General features: G+C 48.1%; 1 protein-coding gene across 1 annotated transcript in view; it reads right to left on the bottom strand.

Moving 5' to 3' along the window:
- Nucleotides 1–3,158: 3,158 nt before the first annotated feature.
- Nucleotides 3,159–21,354, bottom strand: part of LOC119397137 (UPF0462 protein C4orf33 homolog) — a 94,668-nt gene continuing 76,472 nt past the window's right edge. Inside the window, exon 6 of the mRNA XM_037664576.2 lies at nucleotides 3,159–3,270. Coding sequence (XP_037520504.2) covers nucleotides 3,179–3,270 — 92 coding nt within the window. The 3' untranslated portion in view covers nucleotides 3,159–3,178. The remainder of the gene's footprint in view (nucleotides 3,271–21,354) is intronic.

Genomic DNA, 21,354 nt, shown 5'->3' with positions numbered 1-21,354 from the left:
ACAGCCGCCGTAACACATTTAGACGACGCCACATGAAATAGCAACCCGGTGACCGTGTGTGGATCTGGATGCCGATACGCCGACGGAGACTTAGCGACAAGCTTCTTCGACGATACTTCCGGCCATACAAGGTGCTGCGACGTCTCGGCGCCCTAGACTACAAGGTTATCCGGGATGGTATTACGAACTCTGAACGGCGCCGCGCACGACCTGAAGTCGTCCATGTCGTGCGCCTTAAGCCGTTTTTTGCACGTTATAGTGAACCTGAGAACTGTACTTTTCGCTTTATTATTGCACTTTATTTCTGTATCCACTTCCATCTTCTGTATAAGCTTCGGGATGATGTCTTTTCAGAGGGGGGCAATGCACACGCGCTCCTTTCTTTCTATGTTTTATGTTACCGCCCCGTTATACTTGTTACTACTGCCTTGCGCAAGCCGCGAAAGAATGTCTGGGAATGTTCCAGATTATTGTACGATCATCTGTTAAGATTGAGCGTAGAACCGCGAACAGCTGAGTGTATTCGAGAAATAACGCGGCCGCCAGCGATAAGGCTGGAATGTTCGATGTCGCATGTATATATTCCGACGCGCCTTACCGCAGAGCAGTTTATCGACGGCCGACGCTCTGTTCGCCGCTATCAGTGTAGTACAGTATGTATTGCTGTAGATTGACTTCCGTTTCCCGGCCACAAGTTCGACCAAATAGAGTTTCATCTTGGACACGCCGACTGCTGCCTTCTTCCACGTCACGACCCCGTGCTAATAGTATAGCAGGAAGACAGGACAGAGAATTGAGGGTGAGGAGGAGGAAAAGGAAGGGTATTTCATAGTTCAGCATAGACGAGTGGAGGAGGCAGGCGATTGCAGACATGCTAGGGAAGGCCACCAGCGCCGCTCTTTCCTTCGTACTACTAGAGTCACTGGAAAAATTTCAGAGTATCGCATCTGTTTTCCGCGCGCCGCCGCCGACGCGATTGGCTTACTCGCATCACGTGACCTTTCGCAGCCATATCCCTTCCAAGCGCTTTAGGTGCAGGCGCGTTCAATGCAGAGCGTGGCCGGACATTTAGCAGTACCACGGTCCCCAGAAGTACTTCGTCGCATTTTTAAACGCGTCATGCAGTCAGGGACGTAAGCAGACATTTTTTTTCGGGGGGGGGGGGGAGGGGGGAACGGGCCCGGGTCCGGTGTGCCACCCCCTGGCTACGCCACTGCATGCAAATGCCAGAAGAGACTAGCTCACCATCAATCGAACGTTACTGGTGAGCTACTCTGGGAATCTCGTTTGCCGTGTGGGAAAAATTAATGTCAAAGAGCGCCGTTTACGTGGCTGCATATTTCGCCTGAACGAATTCGCCCCCCCCCCCTCGAATAACACTCCTTCCTGCAGTGAACTACACTAACTTTGCTGGAAAAGATCTTATGCGACAGGATACTTCACCTTTTCGGTTCGCTATCGTCAGCGATATTGAAAACTACATATCTTTCTATTTGCTCGGCTTTCATATCTCGATCCGTTGAACAGTTTACGCATGCTATCCGAGTTATAAGCGTGTCACGCACGAGAGCGAAATCGAAGATTTATTAAAATAATAACTGTTTACTGGTATACATTGAAGGCAATTTTGGCATGATCATTTGGCATTGCACGAAACAGAAGCGTGGAACTCTGTTGATAAACTTGGTATAAGGCCATGTTATCAAGCGTATTTTTAAATTTGTTGACAAAAAATGCTGCTAATGTTGTATTGCGCCGAGCGTACCCTTAAAATACTGTATAGTTGGTGAGAAATGGTCACAGCAAAAAAAAAAGAAAAAGCAGATCCCACGCATTGAGGGAGTCGATTTTATGCGAGCCCTAGGTCTATATACATACTGTGTTGCAGTAGCATGCGCTTTAAAAATTCCGGGATGTGCTATTTCTGATCAAAAGAACATAAAGCTCTACGCCGAGGAAGTTTTGATAAGAGTGCATTATGAAACAAAAGTGCAGCAGTGCAGAAACCGAACCCCAGCTGTTTACGCGCTGGCAACGCCAAAAAAAGAACTGTTTGTCGGAACACAGCAAAATATTTGCAAATTCATTGCAACGTTGGGAATATTAAGGAGACAAGAAATAGGAAATCAAACAAGTAGTGATGTCAATCATTTTTGATGGCCTATTTTCTACGTATCGCAAGATAAGATGCACCTTACCTACCGCACGCCGATTCGCCCGTGCGTTCGGCTGCTGGCGTTCCGAATCAAGACGTCGCGCACAACTTCCAATTACCGTACACACACAACTTCTATTACACATATCAACCAGTTGAACAGCAAGCACGGTGCGCAAGCAAGCTATGCGTCAGCGATCAGTCGAAGGACGCAATGTTGAATGTTCTCTATGTTGTTCGATAACGTTCTCGAGTGCAGTAATCCTGGAACACCGACTGCAACGCTAGCGCAAAGAGTCCAGATTCACCAAATTTCGAAGTAATTGGCATCTCGCACGATGTCACTGCGCTAATGCAACTATGTTTACAGCTCCGGACCTAGCGAACACGCCCGGGCGTGACACGAAAAGATACCGATGAAGCCATGAAGAGAGTTCGCGAGCACATGGCAACATTCGCCGTACGTTTCATTAGATACACCGCTAACCGCGTAGTCGATCCATACCTGTCGATGACTGGAAATCACTTCTAATATCCTCTTGAAGAAACACACACACATAATGCCGTTCTGCCGAGCGTAACACGGCACTGAGGCTAAAAGATCGGTCACTTCTCAACACACGCTAGCAACGCGCCGTAAGGTCTGGAAGGGACATGGCCGCCGCCGCCCAATGTTGCCCGCGTGCAGCCTACCTTTGCGGTACTCACGTACCACTAATGCATAGATGCCCCATTTTCTTTTACTATCTCTCTCCTCCCTTCTTTTCCGTCCTCTCCCCTCTTCCCATGGAGCTTAGTGTAAGATATTTTTCTCTATTGAGAAAAACCGGGCACTGTCCGGAACGTCGAGAGAATAAGGAGTTCTAAGAAAGCGTATTTTATTTACAATAAACCCTCAGCTGAGAGTCAGCACTTGTCTTCATCCCTTCTTTTTTCTACGCTGTCCACTGCAGCGCTACGGAGGTTTGAAGCGGTCAGCGTGGTAGTTAGAGTATGTCACTTGAATGGAGCTTGTCTGCCGAGTTACTTGAGTCGTCGCATTGCATGACACAGTAAGGAAATTACAAGTAGAGTAGTTGCAGGCCGAGCCGTACAGGAAGATGCCCAGTAGTAGTCTGTAATGAACAAAGGGAAAAAAGAATGATGTCAGTGGTAACCACGGTATCGACTCTAGTAGGAATAGATGAGAGGTGCTAGTGTCAGTCGCCAACAATGCCAACTTCGCGTAATCAGCTACGTATTCCAAATGAGCAAGAATACAAAGTAGACATTTCAATGCCTCTAACGGAGAAACCATAAACGATATGGCTTTCATTATATGCAGAGATCGAGGCACATGCACTAAAGGACATACGTGATAGGCACTGTAAAATGTTGTGATCATAGGTCAGAGCGTCAAAAACTAGCCTTGAACCTGCGCCGAAGAAGAGGCAAATTAACCACTAATAACAGGAAAACATCGAATTAGTTAGACTAAAAAGAGGTGAGATTCAATTTTTCCCCCGAAAAAAAATACGACTCTTTAAAGCAGTAATGAACCATCCATCGGGCTTGGTGAGAAAACGTATCCTGCGGATAGCAGACACTGCTAAGAATATCTCGGCCATACTTTGTATTCGTGCGCGGCAAGGAGAGTGTCCAAGGGGAACGTGGAGTTGCCATTTTATCAGGTGCCCTCTTCCTATACAGTGGTCTGCGCTGACTCTGTTCGGAGCTGCCGGCGCCTGCTGCTTGACGTCGAACAGCAGGTAGCATGCATTTACCAATAGCCGGCGTACATCAAGAGCGGCGCTTGTATCAAATGCGTTCCGTGCCACGGGGTGCCGCAACATGCCGGCGCTGTGCTCCATAGTCTCTTAACATAACACAGTGATCCACACTCGCGCGCAGGCATCACAACTGAAGAGAGCGATTGCGTTTCGTCACGCGCACTCAAGTTTATGGCACGCGCTGACGTAACTTCTTTCCCCGTGCCATACCCGCCTGCACAGCTTCCAGCGAGCTTGTCGTCTCGAAAGTAGAGAGAAAGCGCTTAACGCGAGCTACAAACCCCGCTCTTTCTTGGCGGATTAGAGAAATTAAATTTTTGCGGCATTTTATTCGTGAGGCAACAGTCTCCAACACTGAGGTCTTGCGAGATTACATCGAAAAGCGATTCATGGCGCCTTTAAAAGAACAAGAAAATGCAGATAAGGAGAATGAACGACAATATAACCAGACGGACATCTGAAGCAGCAATTAAAGCTGGATTTACAGGAATAAGGCAAGAAATAAGGAAATTCCCCCAAACCACGAAACACTCAATAAAGACACGATGAGATATCAGTTTAGCATCCATCGGAAAGGCGTCCTAAAAATCCTTTGGGAGGTGTGAGGTGTCAAGAAGCCGATATGATTACTGGTATGCCTTTGTGAGGGACTAGTCAAATTAATTTTGACCACGGATTGTTTTTGCACGTGCATCGAAATGTAAGTACACAAGCTTTCTTTCATTCCCTTCTTGTCGAATTGCGGCCACCCTGGCCAACAATCGAGCTCAGGCCTTCGAACATTGTAATCGTCTTACGAATTAGGACTATACCTCAAGAAGGTACACCTGCGAGAAAAGTTGCTGAAAAAGTTCACACAAATACAGTGTGTGGGTTCGCGTGACGTTCCTGTGAGCAAAACCACGGTAGTCACCTCGTCGATGGATTGCTTTCCCTGATTGATCAGTAGCACACTAATCAGTGAAACCTGCGACACCACATATACACTGGCTGCCCGTCATTAGCCTTGAGGAGAACTTCTCGGCCTAGTTGGCAATGCTTCCTGTATGACATTTTGCGGCTAGTAAAGACAACACACACGACAAAGACACGAGCATGACGAGATGGGCGGCAACATGGGCGGTGTCTTTTTTGTGTGTATTGTCTATACTAGCTGCAAAATTCATTACAGTAAGCAATACCAACCAGGCCAAGAAGTAGTTCTCCTCAAGAAAAGAAGCGATGAGCTTCGGTCAATCCACCAACACTGAGGGCGCGCGCGGCATATTTCAGTGGCTCACCACCACTAACAAAGCCACCATGCGCAACAACATTTCGATGTCCTCTTGCAATGATTCGGCAGCCAGCCATAACGTAACATGAAAATAACAGGTGATGAACACGAGCGATTTGCGGCAACAGCGGTTAATGCGGACAGTGTCTGCTAGCTCGACCCAGCGTAGGGGGAGCAACGGCCGACAAAAGGGTGAGCGAACACCGGCGCAGGAGGAGGAGAGAGCAGTTGGCGTTACTTTTAGTTTATTCAGGTGCTTTAGCCTCATTATGTACGTGCGAGCACGACCGCTCCATAGAAAAGGCTACGCCAGTCTCACGCGTATTTTTATGCGCCTTTTTTTTTTTCAATAATTCATGCTCTATCTAGCGTGGGCTTCTCTGCGACCAGCCGTTTCTCATAAGGCCATCTCATCTTTTATCGACGTGACTTTTCATTTCATGTTGCCACGTTTCATTGTTAGCTGGATATTAGGGTATGGCTGTCCTTGTTGCCTGTAGAAACCGAAGTGTTGCGCTGCTAAGCTCGTGTATGAACGGCGAATTACGTTTGTGAAACGAGCGCGAGAGCATCAAGCCGAAACTTCGGCGGCTAGACAGACAGAATGGCAGGTACATACATACATACATACATACATACATACATACATACATACATACATACATACATACATACATACATACATACATACATACATACATACATACATACATACATACATACATACATACATACATACATACATATTTACGGTCAAAGTGGCCTTCGTTAGTCAAGTGTCTTCGCCTTTAATATCAGGCGGACATGCAAGCAGAAAACTCAAAACCGCAAGTTAATTAAACATTGCCGAATACGTTCCCAATAGCCGGGCTGGAACAAATGTTTCCACAGAGGAATTGTCGCCCCTCCATTCGCAAGTCATACCACTGGGAGGGAGTTTTCAGAATTTCTGTGATATCAGTTTCAGGATGCACATTCGCAAAGCGTGAGGTGCTCTCACTTTTTGCCCGAATGCACAAACGAGTGTCTTAAGCAATCACCTAGAACAACAGTGCGTACTTTCCGCGTGTTTGGTGGCCAATACATCGAATTTCGCGGTGTGCTGTCAGAGATGAATTCATGTGCATACGTCTGACAAGCGCAGCGGCTACAATTTGGAGGTTCTTTAGCAAACGTGCGGAGTTGGTCGATGCTACACGTATTTAGATTCTTCGTGCAAATAATGGCATCAACTTAAATTATTTTAGCAGAAAGTCTACCTTTATGCTTAATGAGATCACTTTTTCAAGATTTAGTATTGTATAAAGAAACGCCCTGCAATAAGCCCCTCAGAATAAACCCGTTTCAAGCTTGTATGAACATGAAGTGTGCAAACAATTTCGCTAAATCCTACAAGCGTTCATCTGCAAAGAGATCGGCTTCGACTTTCTCAGTGCCAAATATGTTTACTGGGGTGAAAGATTTAAGTGGTTGATTAGAAGCGGAATGTGACTGTCTGGTGGTGACTGCCCGGCGTTGGACGCCGTCGGCGGCAGCGTATATGATACCTAAATATCGCATGAGTCGGATTGCGCGATATGCCCCAAAAAAGGGTAGATACGTGGCCTTGTTGGTAGTGGGTCATTTCTTAAGCTCCGTTGTAGCGTGGCAAGCGACATGGGCACCAGAATGAAACGCACGACGACACACAGCACTAACTTCCAACAAACGTTTATGCTCGTTTTCAAGCGGCATTTGTACCACTCAACTTCATGTCACGTGCGCATTTCATTGACACCTAACAAAACCTGAAAACCACGAGGCGCTTTTGAGATTGACTTAAACAAGGATTTCGGATTGTACACAGATATCTCAACTGTATTTTGGAAGGGAAATCGATGGGTTTCAGGCTTCACCAAATACGGCTATCTTGCGTGCTTCTATAGTCGTGCAGCCGTGGTCACCTATTCCCATTGAAATTTTCTGAAACTTCTTATTTCCTATTCAAATATTCCTGAAGCGGTTATCTTGAACAGGAATAGGTTCAAGGTGACGCGACTTATTATAGAAGCAGGTAACATAGCCGTACTTGCTCACGTAGGTGTCAACAACCGATCGATTTCCCTATCTGAAAAAGAGTTGTGATGTCTTTGTACAGTGTGAAATCCTTGTTTATGTAATAAGGTCAATCTCAAAAGTGCCTCGTCATTTGCGGATTTTTGTTTTTTAGGTTTCACTGGAATGTACACGTGTCACATGATGGTGAGTATAGAGATACCGCTGGAAAACGGAAATAAACGTTTCATACAAGGTATCGCTGCGTGTCGTCGCACGTTTTTTAACACGAAAGTGTTTCATGCCGGGGTCCACCACGGCTCCACTGACGCATTTCCGTCACGGATATGACGCTGTAAAATATAAAGACTAACATATGGCAAAGAAAAAAACTATAAGAAAACGTTCCGTCACCGGGAGTCGAACTTACGACCTCTCGATCGCCAGCGCGCAGCGCGAAACGACTCCGCCACAGACGGCATGTTCTCTGCAATGCCAACGGCGAGCTATTTATGTACACCATAGAGTTTCTTACAATAATACCTAGAGGGGAATCTGGCGCTAGTGTCTACGCGGGTTTCTTGAGCGGCGCTTCAACCACCATGGGAATGATGGGAAGTACAGGCTTCGGATTTGCTTCGGATGAATTAGGTTCTTGAGATTCGCGATGCTCATTTGCCGAGTGTAAAACAAAGTGATATGAAGTTATTTCCAAATCGAACTTGCTTTATTCTTTTGTACGTACAACATATTGCAAAAAGTTTGCGTGACCATAGGATAGAACTGAAACCTGGACAAATTCAACCACCAGGGTATGCATTGCTCCGCAATTGTGTTCCGGATTTGGCATCACAATATAATGAATTATTTTCTTTACAACACTTGAAGAAAATGCGCTTGTCTTTCCCTCGAAAGTCCGCATTATCTATTTATGGAAATAACAGTACCGTATTGAGTGAGAAACACTTAACGTATCATCTGCTGCGATCGCAGATGCGTCTGTCTAAGTGGCCTGCCCCCAACGCATCTCTCGGTTTGTTGTGAAGTCGAGTCAGAGGAACGTGACGGTGCGTCTACTTAGCGTCGCCGTCGTTTTGCAGTCGATTTGAAAGAGTTTTGACAAGTAGCGCTCCTCAAAAAAAATGTGGTTGATCCCTCTGATATAGGAATCGGTATAGAACACGAAAGTGACACACTTGGCACATAAGCGGAAGTCTTGGAAAGACTGGCGACCGGGATACATTGTCCGGAGACACTGCATTGCACGCGCCGGAGCATCGCGCAAATCACACGTGAACAACAGGCGTTCGCAAACCGTGCAGGCGAAACCGAACGGGTTGTCACTGAATCGTTTGGTGAACTCGCGGTCCGCTGCAGCGAAGGGTGCATGATTTGTGGGTCGTGGACCATCCTGTGGGTGCGCTGGGCATCCTGCGTCGTATTGTCGAGCGGCGTCCCGCTGGCGGGTCGTTCCGGCGAAGGTACGATCATTTCGGTCTTGGTTCGGTGTGTGTATGGCAGCCTGTTGGGTCGCGATGCGGTCAACTTCTGGAAAGCGAGAGGCAGAGTTCTCAGCTTGAGCCGTGAACGTGCGAAGGCCTCCCACTCCCCCCTGGCGTGTCCATCGCTGCACCAAACTCACTTGCGTGACGTTAACTCGCCGACGTCGTTGTCTTTCGACGGCGCTTAATGCCGCAGTTCTCGTAGTCGGTGCCATCACACTCGTATCAGTAGAGAGCGGAGAAACACCGTTGGTGCATATGGAAACTGCACTATGCTGCACACGCTAGCACAACGCGAAAGACGAAGCACGTAACTGAATCGTCACCGAGTCAAATCAGCGCGTATAGCGCGTCGCAGTTGCAGCCTCCGCGATCAACTTCAGAAACATTTTCAGAGCTAATTGAGGAGGCCACGCTCCGCTGTGGTGAGTAGGCCGAACGCCACCTAGGTGGCGTTGGTAGTACTTCTTAATGCCAGCGTCCCTTCGAATGCTGGCATCGAGGCGTCGTAGTGCTGAGACCACCGAAGCGTTGACTGTCGGTGCGCGTTAGTGTCATAATGCAGTACTTCTCTTTTCTGCTCGTAGGCGGCGGCACCGCCCCGAGCAAGAGCGCAGGTACACGGAGGAGTGTTAGATATGTAAGGCGCGTCTGTGGAGCTCTCCGCAAATGCGTTTGTGGCGCAATGGGTTAAACGCCCGGCGATCCATCGTCGCGGACCCGAGAGGTCGTGGGTTCAATTCCCAAATTTTCCATGTTTGTGGAACTTTTTCTTCTGGTTTTTTCTTTGTATTATGTTCGTGTACATTTTAAGAACGTCATATCCGTGACGGAAATACGTCAGTGAAGTCTTGGTGGACCCCGGCATAAAACACTTTCGTGTTAAAAGTGAACTCCGTGCACTTTCCTGCACTGGCATGGGACGCTACATCTATGCACAGCGGTGAGCGCACGACGCTTTGCTAAAACTGTCAAACACAACCTGTAAAGCTGCAACGTCGCAGCAAACCAAGAGATCTAGCGTTCTTCAGCCTCTTTTAACAACAAAGACACTGGTTGAGTGCTTTGCAACGCACCACATTACCCACGCCTCGTGAAGAACGAAACTGAAACTGTAGGAAAATATCCGTAGATAGTTCGCTAGCTTACGCAATCCAATCCGTAGCCTGTACTTCCCATCATTCCCATGGTGGTTGAACGTTCGCAGCGCCAGTTTCCTCTCTGGGTTATTGTATGAATATCTATGATGTACACCATTTGCCGGTGGCGGTACTCAGAGATCGGCGGTACAGCGTGCTTTCGTTATGACTAACGAGATGGCGCGAAGGGCTGGAAGAGCGTAAGAAGAGCGCGCTTTAAAAGTCGTCCCCCGCGCGGATTAGCGCGCGCCTCGACAGTGCGTGGTCGCTCGTGCGTGCGCTTATCTCGTGATCTCGGTGGTTTGTACGTCTTGCGCTCTGCCTGCAAGTTTCCGTTGATAGCACGAATGTAACCTCGCTCAATGCAGCGGCCGGTTTTGCGAAAGGAGCGCGCTGCTCACACAGAAATAAGTTACAACTGTGACAGTTCGCGCTCATCCTGGGTATGTTCGTTCCGCGCGTCCTTTCTGCTTGAGCAGCGCATGGCAAGTTTCGAGCGGCTTGCTGTTCTTCGCGTAACACTACAATTTGATGTTGCAGCATTCATTCCTTCACGCTTGGGGCGAAAGAATGCACAACCAACGCGCAACTACGTCTGTGAAGACACGTTTCACTTTCGTGTTATACCGATTCGTATGACACAGGGATCAATGTTTTTTTTTTCTTGAAAATCAGTTCTGCGGAATCCCGCAAGGTGGCGGAAGGGTTAAAAAAGGAAAAATAGGCAACCACCCATTTGGAGCACGAAGCCACAAGGAAATCCATTCGGATTTCTCATAAATAAAGCCTCTTAGTCGCCGAAAAATTCGTCTTCGTCCGGAGTTCGATCCCGGGACCAACGCCTTTCCGGGGCGGTCGCTCTACCAATTGAGCTAACGAGGAAGCTAGCAATTGACAGCGCGAAGGCGAATTCATCGACAACTCGAAGCAATTGGACAGATATTGAAAATCTTCAAGAAAGGCTTCGTGCTACAAATGGGTGGTTGTCTATTTTCCCTTGCTTAACGTTCTTTTTCTTGTGTCCATGGCCGTTGCCGAGCTACAATGAAGCTTAAGAAGCGCTATGCGCGCTCACTTTGTACCCTCCGAAGGACAACCAGGGGGCGCTCCCACCTTGCTTCTCTAGACGATTGTTTGTTCTCACCCAGTGTATAGAAGTATCGAAAATAGAAAACAGGCCTTTATACGTAGCTTATCTAGATATCACCGGGGCGTATGACAACGTTAATCAGGAAATTTTGTGGGATATATTGTTACGTAAAATGACACGAGGCGTGACTATTTACAAGTGTATTTACACTGATGTGCACAGCATCGAGCAAGATGGAGGACAGCACCCACAGCAGACAGCCAGGCCAGTCCTCTTTGTCGTCTTCTGTACGCCGAATGTCTGGCTCTTGATGGGTTAGCTACGTAGCATTACCCCCGGCGGTAAAAGCGCCGTCTCGGCGCGCTTTAACCATGTTCTTCAGAAGGAGGGCGGTATTGCGTTAGCCGACTGACGTGCACTACGTCACTGGGCGTGTTTGCAGGCGGGGTAGTCTCGGAAACGGGAACGATCTCGTAGGTGACGTCCGTTACCTGGCGGACGATACGGTACGGACCCATGTAGCGGGATAACAACTTCTCGGATAGGCCAACACGACGAACCGGGCACCACAGGAGAACTAGGGAACCAGGCGAGAAACGAACGTCGACATGCCTGCTGTCGTAGAGGGTCTTCTGGGCTGCTTGTGAAGCCGACAGCCTAGAGCGGGCTATCTGACGCGCGTGGTCGGCACGAGCGATAGCATCCCGTGCGTATTCGCTCGGCAGAGATGTAGTAGCCGGAAGTAGGGTGTCCAGTGGTAACGTCGGATCACGGCCATAGAGCATATAAAAAGGTGAGTAACCGGCGGTATCATGACGCGATGAATTGTAAGCGAAGGTCACGTGAGGTAGCACCAGGTCCCAGTCATGGTGGTCAGATGAGACGTACATGGAGAGCATGTCCGTGAGAGTGCGATTTAAGCGCTCGGTGAGGCCATTTGTTTGGGGATGGTAGGAAGTGGTCAACTTGTGCTGCGTTGAGGAAGAGCGTAAAAGATCGTCAATGACTCGTGACAAAAATGCGCGGCCACGATCGGTGAGCAGTTGACGCGGAGCTCCGTGGTGTATAATGACGTCGTGGAGCAGAAAGTCGGCAACGTCAGTAGCAGTGCTGGTGGGGAGCGCTCGAGTGATGGCGTACCTGGTCGCATGGTCTATAGCAACGGCGACCCACTTGTTGCCAGAGTTGGACTCAGGAAAAGGGCCGAGAAGGTCTACACCAACACGGAAGAAAGGTTCGGTAGGGATGGAGATCGGGTGAAGGAGTCCAGCAGGGGGTGCGGCAGGACGCTTCCGACGTTGGCATTTATCGCAGGAGGCCACGTAACGTCGAACGGACCGGGCGAGACCGCGCCAAAAGAAGCGGCGCCGGACACGGTCGTACGTGCGAGATATGCCCAGGTGGCCTGCAGTGGGCTCGTCGTGAAGCTCATGCAGGACCGTTGAACGCAAATGTTTAAGCACGACGAGAAGGAACTCGGGGCCATCGGGCAGAACGCTACGACGGTACAGCGTGCCATTCAGCAGGACGAACATGCGGAGTGACGCGTCGTTAGGGGCAGATTCGAGACGGCTAATAAGTGATCGCAATGAAGCATCGCGACGTTGTTCTTCACCAATCTGAAGAAACTGAGACATGGACATGACGCTTGGGCTAGGCTGGACGACCGAGCCGTCTGGCTTTTCGACAGGGTAACGAGACAAGCAATCGGCGTCCAGATGGAGGCGTCCAGACTTGTAGGCAACTGAGTAGGAGTACTCCTGAAGACGCAGCGCCCACCGGCCAAGTCGTCCAGTAGGGTCCTTCAGTGAAGAAAGCCAACAGAGCGCGTAATGATCTGTTACGACACGGAATGGGCGGCCATACAAGTAAGGGCGGAATTTTGAAACCGCCCAGACTAGGGCAAGGCATTCCCGTTCTGTTATAGAGTAGTTGCGTTCAGACTTCGAGAGGAGCCGACTTGCGTACGCAATAACACGATCAGTGCCCCGCTGAGTTTGGGCCAATACTGCACCGATGCCGTGACCACTAGCGTCTGTGCGCACTTCTGTAGGAGCATCTGGGTCAAAATGTGCAAGAATAGGTGGTGTTGTTAGTGCGGTGATTAGCTGAGAAAAGGCGTCAGCTTGGAGAGGACCCCAACAAAACGGTACGTCTTGTTTGAGAAGGTCAGTGAGTGGGCGTGCGAGTGCCGCAAAGTTTTTAACGAAACGGCGGAAGTACGAGCACAGGCCCAGAAAACTGCGAACATCATGGACAGAGCGAGGAACGGGGAAGTTCGTTACAGCGCGGACTTTGGCCGGGTCTGGTCGTACACCGGAAGCGTCAACGAGGTGGCCCAACACAGTGATTTGACGAAGACCGAAGTGGCACTTCGAGGAATTGAGCTGGAGGCCAGCTTGTCGGAATATTGATAGAATGGTCGAAAGGCGTTCAAGGTGTGTGGCGAAAGTGGGTGAGAAGATGATCACGTCGTGCAAGTAACACAAGCACGTCGACCATTTAAATCCTTGAAGCAGCGTGTCCATCATTCTCTCGAAGGTTGCTGGAGCGTTGCAAAGACCGAAGGGCATGACCTTGAATTGGTAAAGGCCGTCAGGGGTAACGAAGGCGGTCTTCTCACGATCCATGTCGTCTACAGCAATTTGCCAGTAGCCAGATCGGAGGTCGAGAGATGAAAACAAGGTGGCGCCATGGAGACAGTCGAGTGCGTCGTCAATACGTGGAAGAGGATACACGTCTTTCTTGGTAATTTTGTTGAGGTGCCGATAATCAATGCAGAAACGCCAGGAACCGTCTTTCTTCTTTACTAATACCACGGGGGAGGCCCAAGGGCTAGACGATGGTTCTATTATGTCTTTCGCTAGCATTTTGGCCACTTCTTTTTGAATCACTGCTCGCTCTGATGCAGACACGCGGTAAGGCCGACGGTGGATGGGCGCAGAGTCACCTGTGTTAATTCGGTGAGTGACGATCTTAGTCTGGCCCAAGGGACGATCATGAATATCGAAAATGTCACTATAGGAGGTCAAAAGCTGGGAGAGGGCGTCGGCCTGATCAGGCGAAAGGTCTGATCCAATCATGTTTCGAAAAATGGCGTCGTCAGAACCGGGTAACCGTGACAATTCAGCGTGGTCCGGAGCAGTTACGGCGACAACGTTGATGTCATCGTCGTCGGTTATAGCAGTGAGTTGGGCTAGCGACATCTGGTAGGGCAACACTTGGGGAATGAGGCCAAAATTGAGGAGCGGAAGGAAGACGGAGTTGTCCACTATAGTGGCGATGGTATGCGGCACAGTAATATTGCGCGTCAGTCGCGCGTCAGTTATAGGTGTAACGATGTAGTCGCCGTCGGGAACTGGAGGGGTCGATGACAAACAGACGTGCGTCACTGCTCGAGGTGGCAGGCGAACAAAAGAGGTTGGGCTCAAGCGGCTGACGGGCTTTTCACAGGTATCGGCGAGAAGAGGAAGATCGAGGCTGAGTGTGCCGGAAGAACAGTCAATTAAGGCCGAGTGTGCCGAAAGGAAATCAAGGCCAAGTATGAGGTCACCAGGGCAACGAGCCAGAACGGCGAAAAGGACGACGGTGTGACGACCGGCAATGCTGACACGAGCAGTGCACATTCCGATGACTTCCACAGTACCGCCATCGGCAACACGTATTGCCTGTGTCGTGGACGGCGTCATAATCTTCTGCAAACGGCGGCGTAGAGGAGCGCTCATAATAGACAGGTGCGCGCCTGTGTCAACGAGGGCGGTCACAGGAACATTGTCGACTTTTACTTCAAGCAGGCTGTGGTGTGTGGGGAGCGTCAGCAGAGGATTTGCAGGCGTCGATGGTATTGCAGCTTCACCTCCATAAGCTGCAATATCTAGTTTTCCTGCTGCGAGCGTCCAGGGAAGGTCGGCGAGGAAAAGCGTCGAGGCTGCGGAGAGCGGGATTGGCGGCGTTGCGGTGACGGCGAGCGGGAGTAGCGGCGAACGGGCGAAGTGCCGTCATTGGTGAGAGGTTCGTGAGAGGACGAGTAGACATTGGAGGGTGCAGCGGCTGAACGTGTAGAGGTGGTAGGGCGCATGTAGGTAGGGTAGGTCGGGCGTGGTGGATTTGACCAACGGCGACGGCAATAGCGAGAAACGTGCCCTGGCTGGTGACAGTAAAAGCAGATAGGCTGGTCATCGGGTGTTCGCCATTCTGTAGGGTTCCGGAGGGGCAATGTAGGAGAGGATCGGCGAGCGTTGCCTGGGGAGTAAGGCCTTACTGCAGGGCGAGTCAGGGGACATGCGGATGGAAGACCGAGGTTTGCAAACTCCTGCCTGACCACAGCTTGAATGAAGGCCACCGATGGCTGTGAAGGGTCAGTGGTGTGTGTTGTGAAAACTGGTGGTTGGATGGGAGCAGGACAGGCAGCTTCAATCTCCCGACGAACAATGCGTGTGACGTTGTCATAGGTGGGCGGCTGGCGAGCGGCTTCACAAGATGAGGTTGCGGCCGTGTTGGGAAGCCGCGTAAATCTCTGAGTTATACGGCGGCTCTTGGCTTGTTCAAACCGTCGGCACTCTTTGATGATTGAGTCGACCGTGGCAACGTTGGTGTAAACAAGCAGGTTGAAGGCATCGTCTGCGATTCCTTTTAGCACATGCGATACCTTCTCCGACTCAGGCATGTGCTCATCAACCTGGCGACAAAGGGCGATGACGTCGTGAATGTACGCGACGTACGATTCGGTAGAGGTCTGTGCTCGAGTTGCCAGTTGATTCCGCGCAGCCATCTGCCGTCTAGCAGTGTTGCCAAAAAGGTCGCGGATCTTCTCTTTGAAAGATTCCCAGCTCGTAATGTCTGCTTCGTGCGTCTCGAACCACACCCGCGGTGGGCCATCAAGGTAGAAAAGTACGTTGACGAGCATAAGGGTCGGGTCCCACCTATAGCTGGCGCTGATCCGTTCATACAGGTTGATCCATTTGTCAATGTCAACGCTATCCTGGCCGGAAAATACGCCAGGATCACGAGCAGGAGGTAGGACTACGTAGGTCTACCCAGCACCTCCACCACAAAGATGTTACGTAAAATGACACGAGGCGTGACTATTTACAAGTGTATTTACACTGATGTGCACAGCATCGAGCAAGATGGAGGACAGCACCCACAGCAGACAGCCAGGCCAGTCCTCTTTGTCGTCTTCTGTACGCCGAATGTCTGGCTCTTGATGGGTTAGCTACGTAGCAATATTGAAAGAAGTGGGCATAGGGGACGACTGTATACAGCTTTTGAGGGAAATATACCGAGAAAATACAGTTTGTATAGAATGGGAAGGAATAAGTAGCAAGGACAGCGTTGAAATTAGCAAGGGCCTAAGACAGGGATGTCCTTTGTCCCCGCTGTTATTCATGCTGTACATGGTAGGGATGGAAAAAGCGCTAGAAGGTAGCAAAATTGAATTTAATTTGTCGCACAAACAGGTCGGCACGATGGTTGAGCAGAAGCTTCCAGGTCTATTTTATGCTGATGATATTGTCTTATTTGCGGACAGTCAAGATGATATACAGCGACTGGCAGATATATGCGGAAGGGAATGTGAGGCTCTAGGACTAGGATTTAGTGCAACAAAATGTGGATTGATGGTATTCAATGATCACGACGACCATGCGGTCTTCATACAGGGCCAAAAAATACCGAGGGTAAGCGAGTACAAGTACCTCGGAGTATGAGTAAATGAGGGGGATAGATATATGGAGGTACAAGAGAAAGCATCGGTAGCATAGGGAAATAGGAATGCTGCAATTATGAAGCACAGAGCTTTATGGGGATACAACAGGTACGAGGTGCTTCGAGGGCTGTCGAAAGGTGTGATGGTCCCGGGGCTTACATTTGGGAACTCAGTGGTGTGCATGAAGTCAGAGGTACAATCAGGAATGGATGTAAATCAAAGGACGCTGGGCCGCCTCGCGTTGGGCGCTCACGGGAAGACGACAAATGAGGCTGTAAAGGGTGATATGGTATGGACAGGCTTTGAAGTGAGGGAAGCTCAGAGCAAAATGAGATTCGAAGAGAGGCTGAGGAAAATGAAGAAGAGTAGATGGGCAGAGAAGGTTTTCAGGTATTTGAATAGAAAAAGCGTTGACACGCAGTGGAGAAAAAGAACTAGGAGGCTCACCAGTAAACAGTGCTGGGCAGTATCGAAGATACATGTATCTTCGATACTATCTTAGATACTCTATGGGTATCGTGTATCTGTATCGCGATACGTCTCGCGAGACGTGTATCAGTATCTGTATTTCTGATACATTGAAGAATGTATAGTGTATCTTAAGATACAAGATACTGCGATCGCAACACCACGATGCGAAACAATAAACGTTGGTTGAACTCCGCTCTTCCAGCCGCTACTGCTTCCACTAAGCCACCAAATTAAAACTAAAAACTGTGACATTAGTTTATCTTTTCGCCAGAGTTTTCCAGCGAGGGCAGGGAAGAGGTCTGAGCGTCCTTATTGAGGGAGCAGAGGCACGTGGTGGCGCTCGCGTCGTCTCGACAGACAAACGCGCGAACGTCTACGGCCAGATGACATTTTGTTTTCACAGATTCTTTTTTTTTTCTTTTTAGTTGTGTCAGTGCTATGGCACTTGGCTCTTAGCCACTGTTCTATGCCATGTATTCCAATGCGTGCGGTGTCTTTTGCACAAATTCTGATGCCGTTGTAGTGTCGTTATCGAAGATTCTCTTGCGTTGTGCTTCGTTACGAAGTCTCAAGAAAGCAAGAAAAGGGGCCGCTTTGCGTCTCGTGACTTTCACACATCGGCGATTTGAAGGACCTCGTCGATGCAAGTTTAGCTTATATGCAATGAGATTAAATTATATACAGGTATAGCACCACTGTTACCGATGCTGGATTTATTAGAACAAGCATTCGTTTAATAGAAGCTATTTTGGCGCACGTCTCTTTTTCTTTTATTGAATGAGTTTTCTGGGAGTACAAGTTCTCTCTAAGCTGTCCTTTTCCATCCCATACATTACCATTGTCTTTGTATTGCTTTTTTCGGGTCTGCTTACGGCAACATGTCTTTAACGTGCTGGCAAGGTAAGTTCGAGATCTCTGCTTTATTCTTACTTTTAGCTGTCTGCATCATTTCTGCTACTGTTTACAGACTCATATTCTACTTAAGTTTACTGTTATGTCAAGGCGACGTTGAGAACAAATATATAATAATCTGCGTGTGCTTAGAGTATACAGTAACGAAAATTCTGCTTACTGCTTAGAAAAATAGGAAAATTGAGTTTTCGTTGTAATAACTTAAATTATTAGCAGCCATCTCAAAGACGTTAGCAAAGCGATTGGAGAAACATTGTTATACAAAATGCTCCGTTCAGGGGCGTAGCCAGAAATTTTTTTCGGGGGGGGGGGGGGGGTTCAACCATACTTTATGTATGTTCGTGCGTGCGTTTGTATGTGTGCGTGCCTATATACGCAAGCCAAATTGAAAAATATCGGGGGGGTTTGAACCCCCCCAACCCCCCCCCCCTTGGCTACACCCCTGGCTCCGTTTTTCTAATGAGCGTCTCATCGAGTCGGTTTACGCTATTTTACAAAGACACTGAATTTTTTGTGGTCTTACCTTAAATGCCTCATTCTCATAGCTATTAGGGGTTACCCGCAGCGGTAGTTTAGTGGTTATGGTACTTGACTGCTAACCCGTGGGTGGCTGCGGCCGCAGTTCGATGTCCGTGTGCTTATATTTAAGTTTTATAACAGCACGTCGTTGAAATGTCTGGAGCCCTCCACTACGGCATCTATCATTATCATACCGTGGTTCTGTGGGACGTTAAACGCAACAATTATTATTAGCTCATGGGAGTGCCGCCTGTATCGTGTTCGTATACTTATTCGCTGTGTTTGATGCAGAACCGCTTTCCTATTATACTTAGGTATATTCGTTTTTTTTAGTCTAAATATTTTTACTGTTACTAATCACCAGGTAATCGGAGCTTAAGTGGCAATATAGTGTGAATAGCGGCGGTGTCCTGCGGCACTTCGTGCAACTATAGAACACGTCTGACACGTTTCCTGGGCTGCAGATGTTCTCTGATGAAAGAAAGATTGTTAAATGATCGCGAATTACTGAGCACGTCGCTAAGGAACGCTTTACGCCAGCAGATATGTAAAATATAAAAATAATTGCAGTTTTATGTCCTCTACGTAAACAAGATACGTCGCAAAGAACGTCGCTACCAGCTTCTCGCTGATGTACACCTGGCCGGTGATCGGGTATTGCGAAAACCGTGCTACGTTTACGGGCAAGGTAGAACTTGATAACGGTATTCGCAACATTGTGCGGAGGCTTCTTATTGAAGTTTTTGTGATTAGATCGAATCCCGCTAGCTGGTCGGCAAGCAGAGCATCGACTCCACCAAATTACAAAAGCGACAAGCAAAAACCGTTATCTGCGAAGTGTATAAAGAGCTGTCGTGATATGCAGCTAAAGCAACCCCAGTAACTTGTTTCAGAACGAAAGTAAGATACCTTCAAAACTGGTCGCAGTTAATAAACTTTCAAGCGAACATTTTTGTGCATCGGCGTTTAGTGCTACATTACCGTATAGACAGATATATTATAACTAATTTCCGAATGTATCGAAGTATCTTAAGATACAATTGGAATGTATCGCATCGGATACAATCGGCGTTGTGGTATCTTGTATCTGTATCTGAAATAATGCTTGCCTGAGTATCTTGTATCGTATCGCGATACAATTTCAAAGTATGTTTGCCCAGCCCTGCCAGTAAATATACGGCTAGCAGTGCGGGCGATATGGCAACAAGGAGCATTAAGCGGAAGGTCACAGAGGCGGAGAGGACTTATTGGATGACAGCGATGGAAAAGAAGCCGGCTCTGAGTAACTACCGAAAGAGAAAAAACGAAATAAGGAGGGAAAGGTTTTATGATAATTCAAGGCGAAGCGCTTTACTGTTTGAAGCAAGGTGGGGCTGCCTTAGAACGCGTAGTTATAAAGCGAGATTCAGTAACGAAGAAGAACAATGTACATCCTGCGGGGTAACTATAGAAACGATGGAACATGTACTGATTGAATGTGGCGATATTCACCCAGGTATACTTGTGGGCACGAGTCTACAGGAAGCTTGGGTTTTAGGGACAACAATGGAAAGCTGAACACGTCCGCGATAGAAATAAGTAAGAGACGGTTAGAGTATTGGTGGCAGAAAAGTAGAGATAAAGTACAAAAATAAACAAAGGGGAAAAAAATAAGGTCATTCTGCCTTAAGAGGCAGAGAGATAGACCGTGAATTTATAATTTTTTGGTATAATACCATAGAGTTAATCAATGTAGGCAGGGCTGGGCAAAGATACTTTGAAATTGTATCGCGATACGATACAAGATACTCAGGCAAGAAGTATTGGAGATACAGATACAAGATACTGCCGCAAAAATTGTATCCGACACGATACTTGGCAATTGTATCTTAAGATACTTCGATACATTCTCAAATTTGTTATTATAGATCCATATAATGTAGCAGCAAACGCCTATGCACGAAAATGTCTGCTTGAAAATTTCACTGTGTCCTATTTTGTTTCACTTGAATGAAATGTATGTTAGTATCTCAAAAGTTTTGCCCTTCTTGCTCAAAGTACATTAGTTTCCTTCCAAAACAACTTATTGGGGTTTGTTTTAGCTTCTTCAAAGGATAACTCTTTGTACACTTCGCTGACAGCGGTACTTGCTTTGCACAGCTTGCCGACCATCTAGCAGGTTGCCATATAAACACAATAACTTGAATAAGAAGCCTTCGCACGACGGCGCAAATACCGGTGTGGACTTTTCCCTTATCTGTAAAAGACAGCTTGCACAATACCGTATATCCGGACAGGTGTACAGCAGCAACGACGCTGGTAGCGACATTTTTCTTTCTTTTTTATATACTAGGGGTTTGAGACCTTTCGCTAGTGGCCCGGCCCGCACACATGACCGTCTTCGTCTCATTTGTTCTTATTTTCTAAATAAGTATGTTTGTGAGCTGCACAGGCATGACTGGTCTCAAGCAATCCTTTCGTGAGGAACATGTGGTCACCATGTGCTGAAACATAACCGTGGAACAAAAACTCTATATTGCAGAATAGCGTCCAGATATCAGTCATTCTGTACATCGGTATCGATGTTTCTCGAATCCTGACTCCAAATCCCCTTCAGAAATGACCTATATATAAGATATGGAGAAGGCTTCCTTTCAAACGTCATTTTGTTCAAACTCTCTCCCACCATCTTCACTGTCCCGGCCCTTGCAACTAAATTTCGCGACTGCGGCCCGCTGGCTATAAGCTCAGATTGAGACCCCTGGTGTATACGGAGATGACATAAAACTGCAATGAATCTTCAT

This window comes from Rhipicephalus sanguineus, chromosome 6 (assembly GCF_013339695.2).
Source record: "Rhipicephalus sanguineus isolate Rsan-2018 chromosome 6, BIME_Rsan_1.4, whole genome shotgun sequence".
Lineage (NCBI taxonomy): Eukaryota > Metazoa > Arthropoda > Arachnida > Ixodida > Ixodidae > Rhipicephalus > Rhipicephalus sanguineus.
The sequence above is the reverse complement of the archived record's forward strand: the minus strand, read 5'-3'. Positions and strand labels throughout refer to the sequence as shown.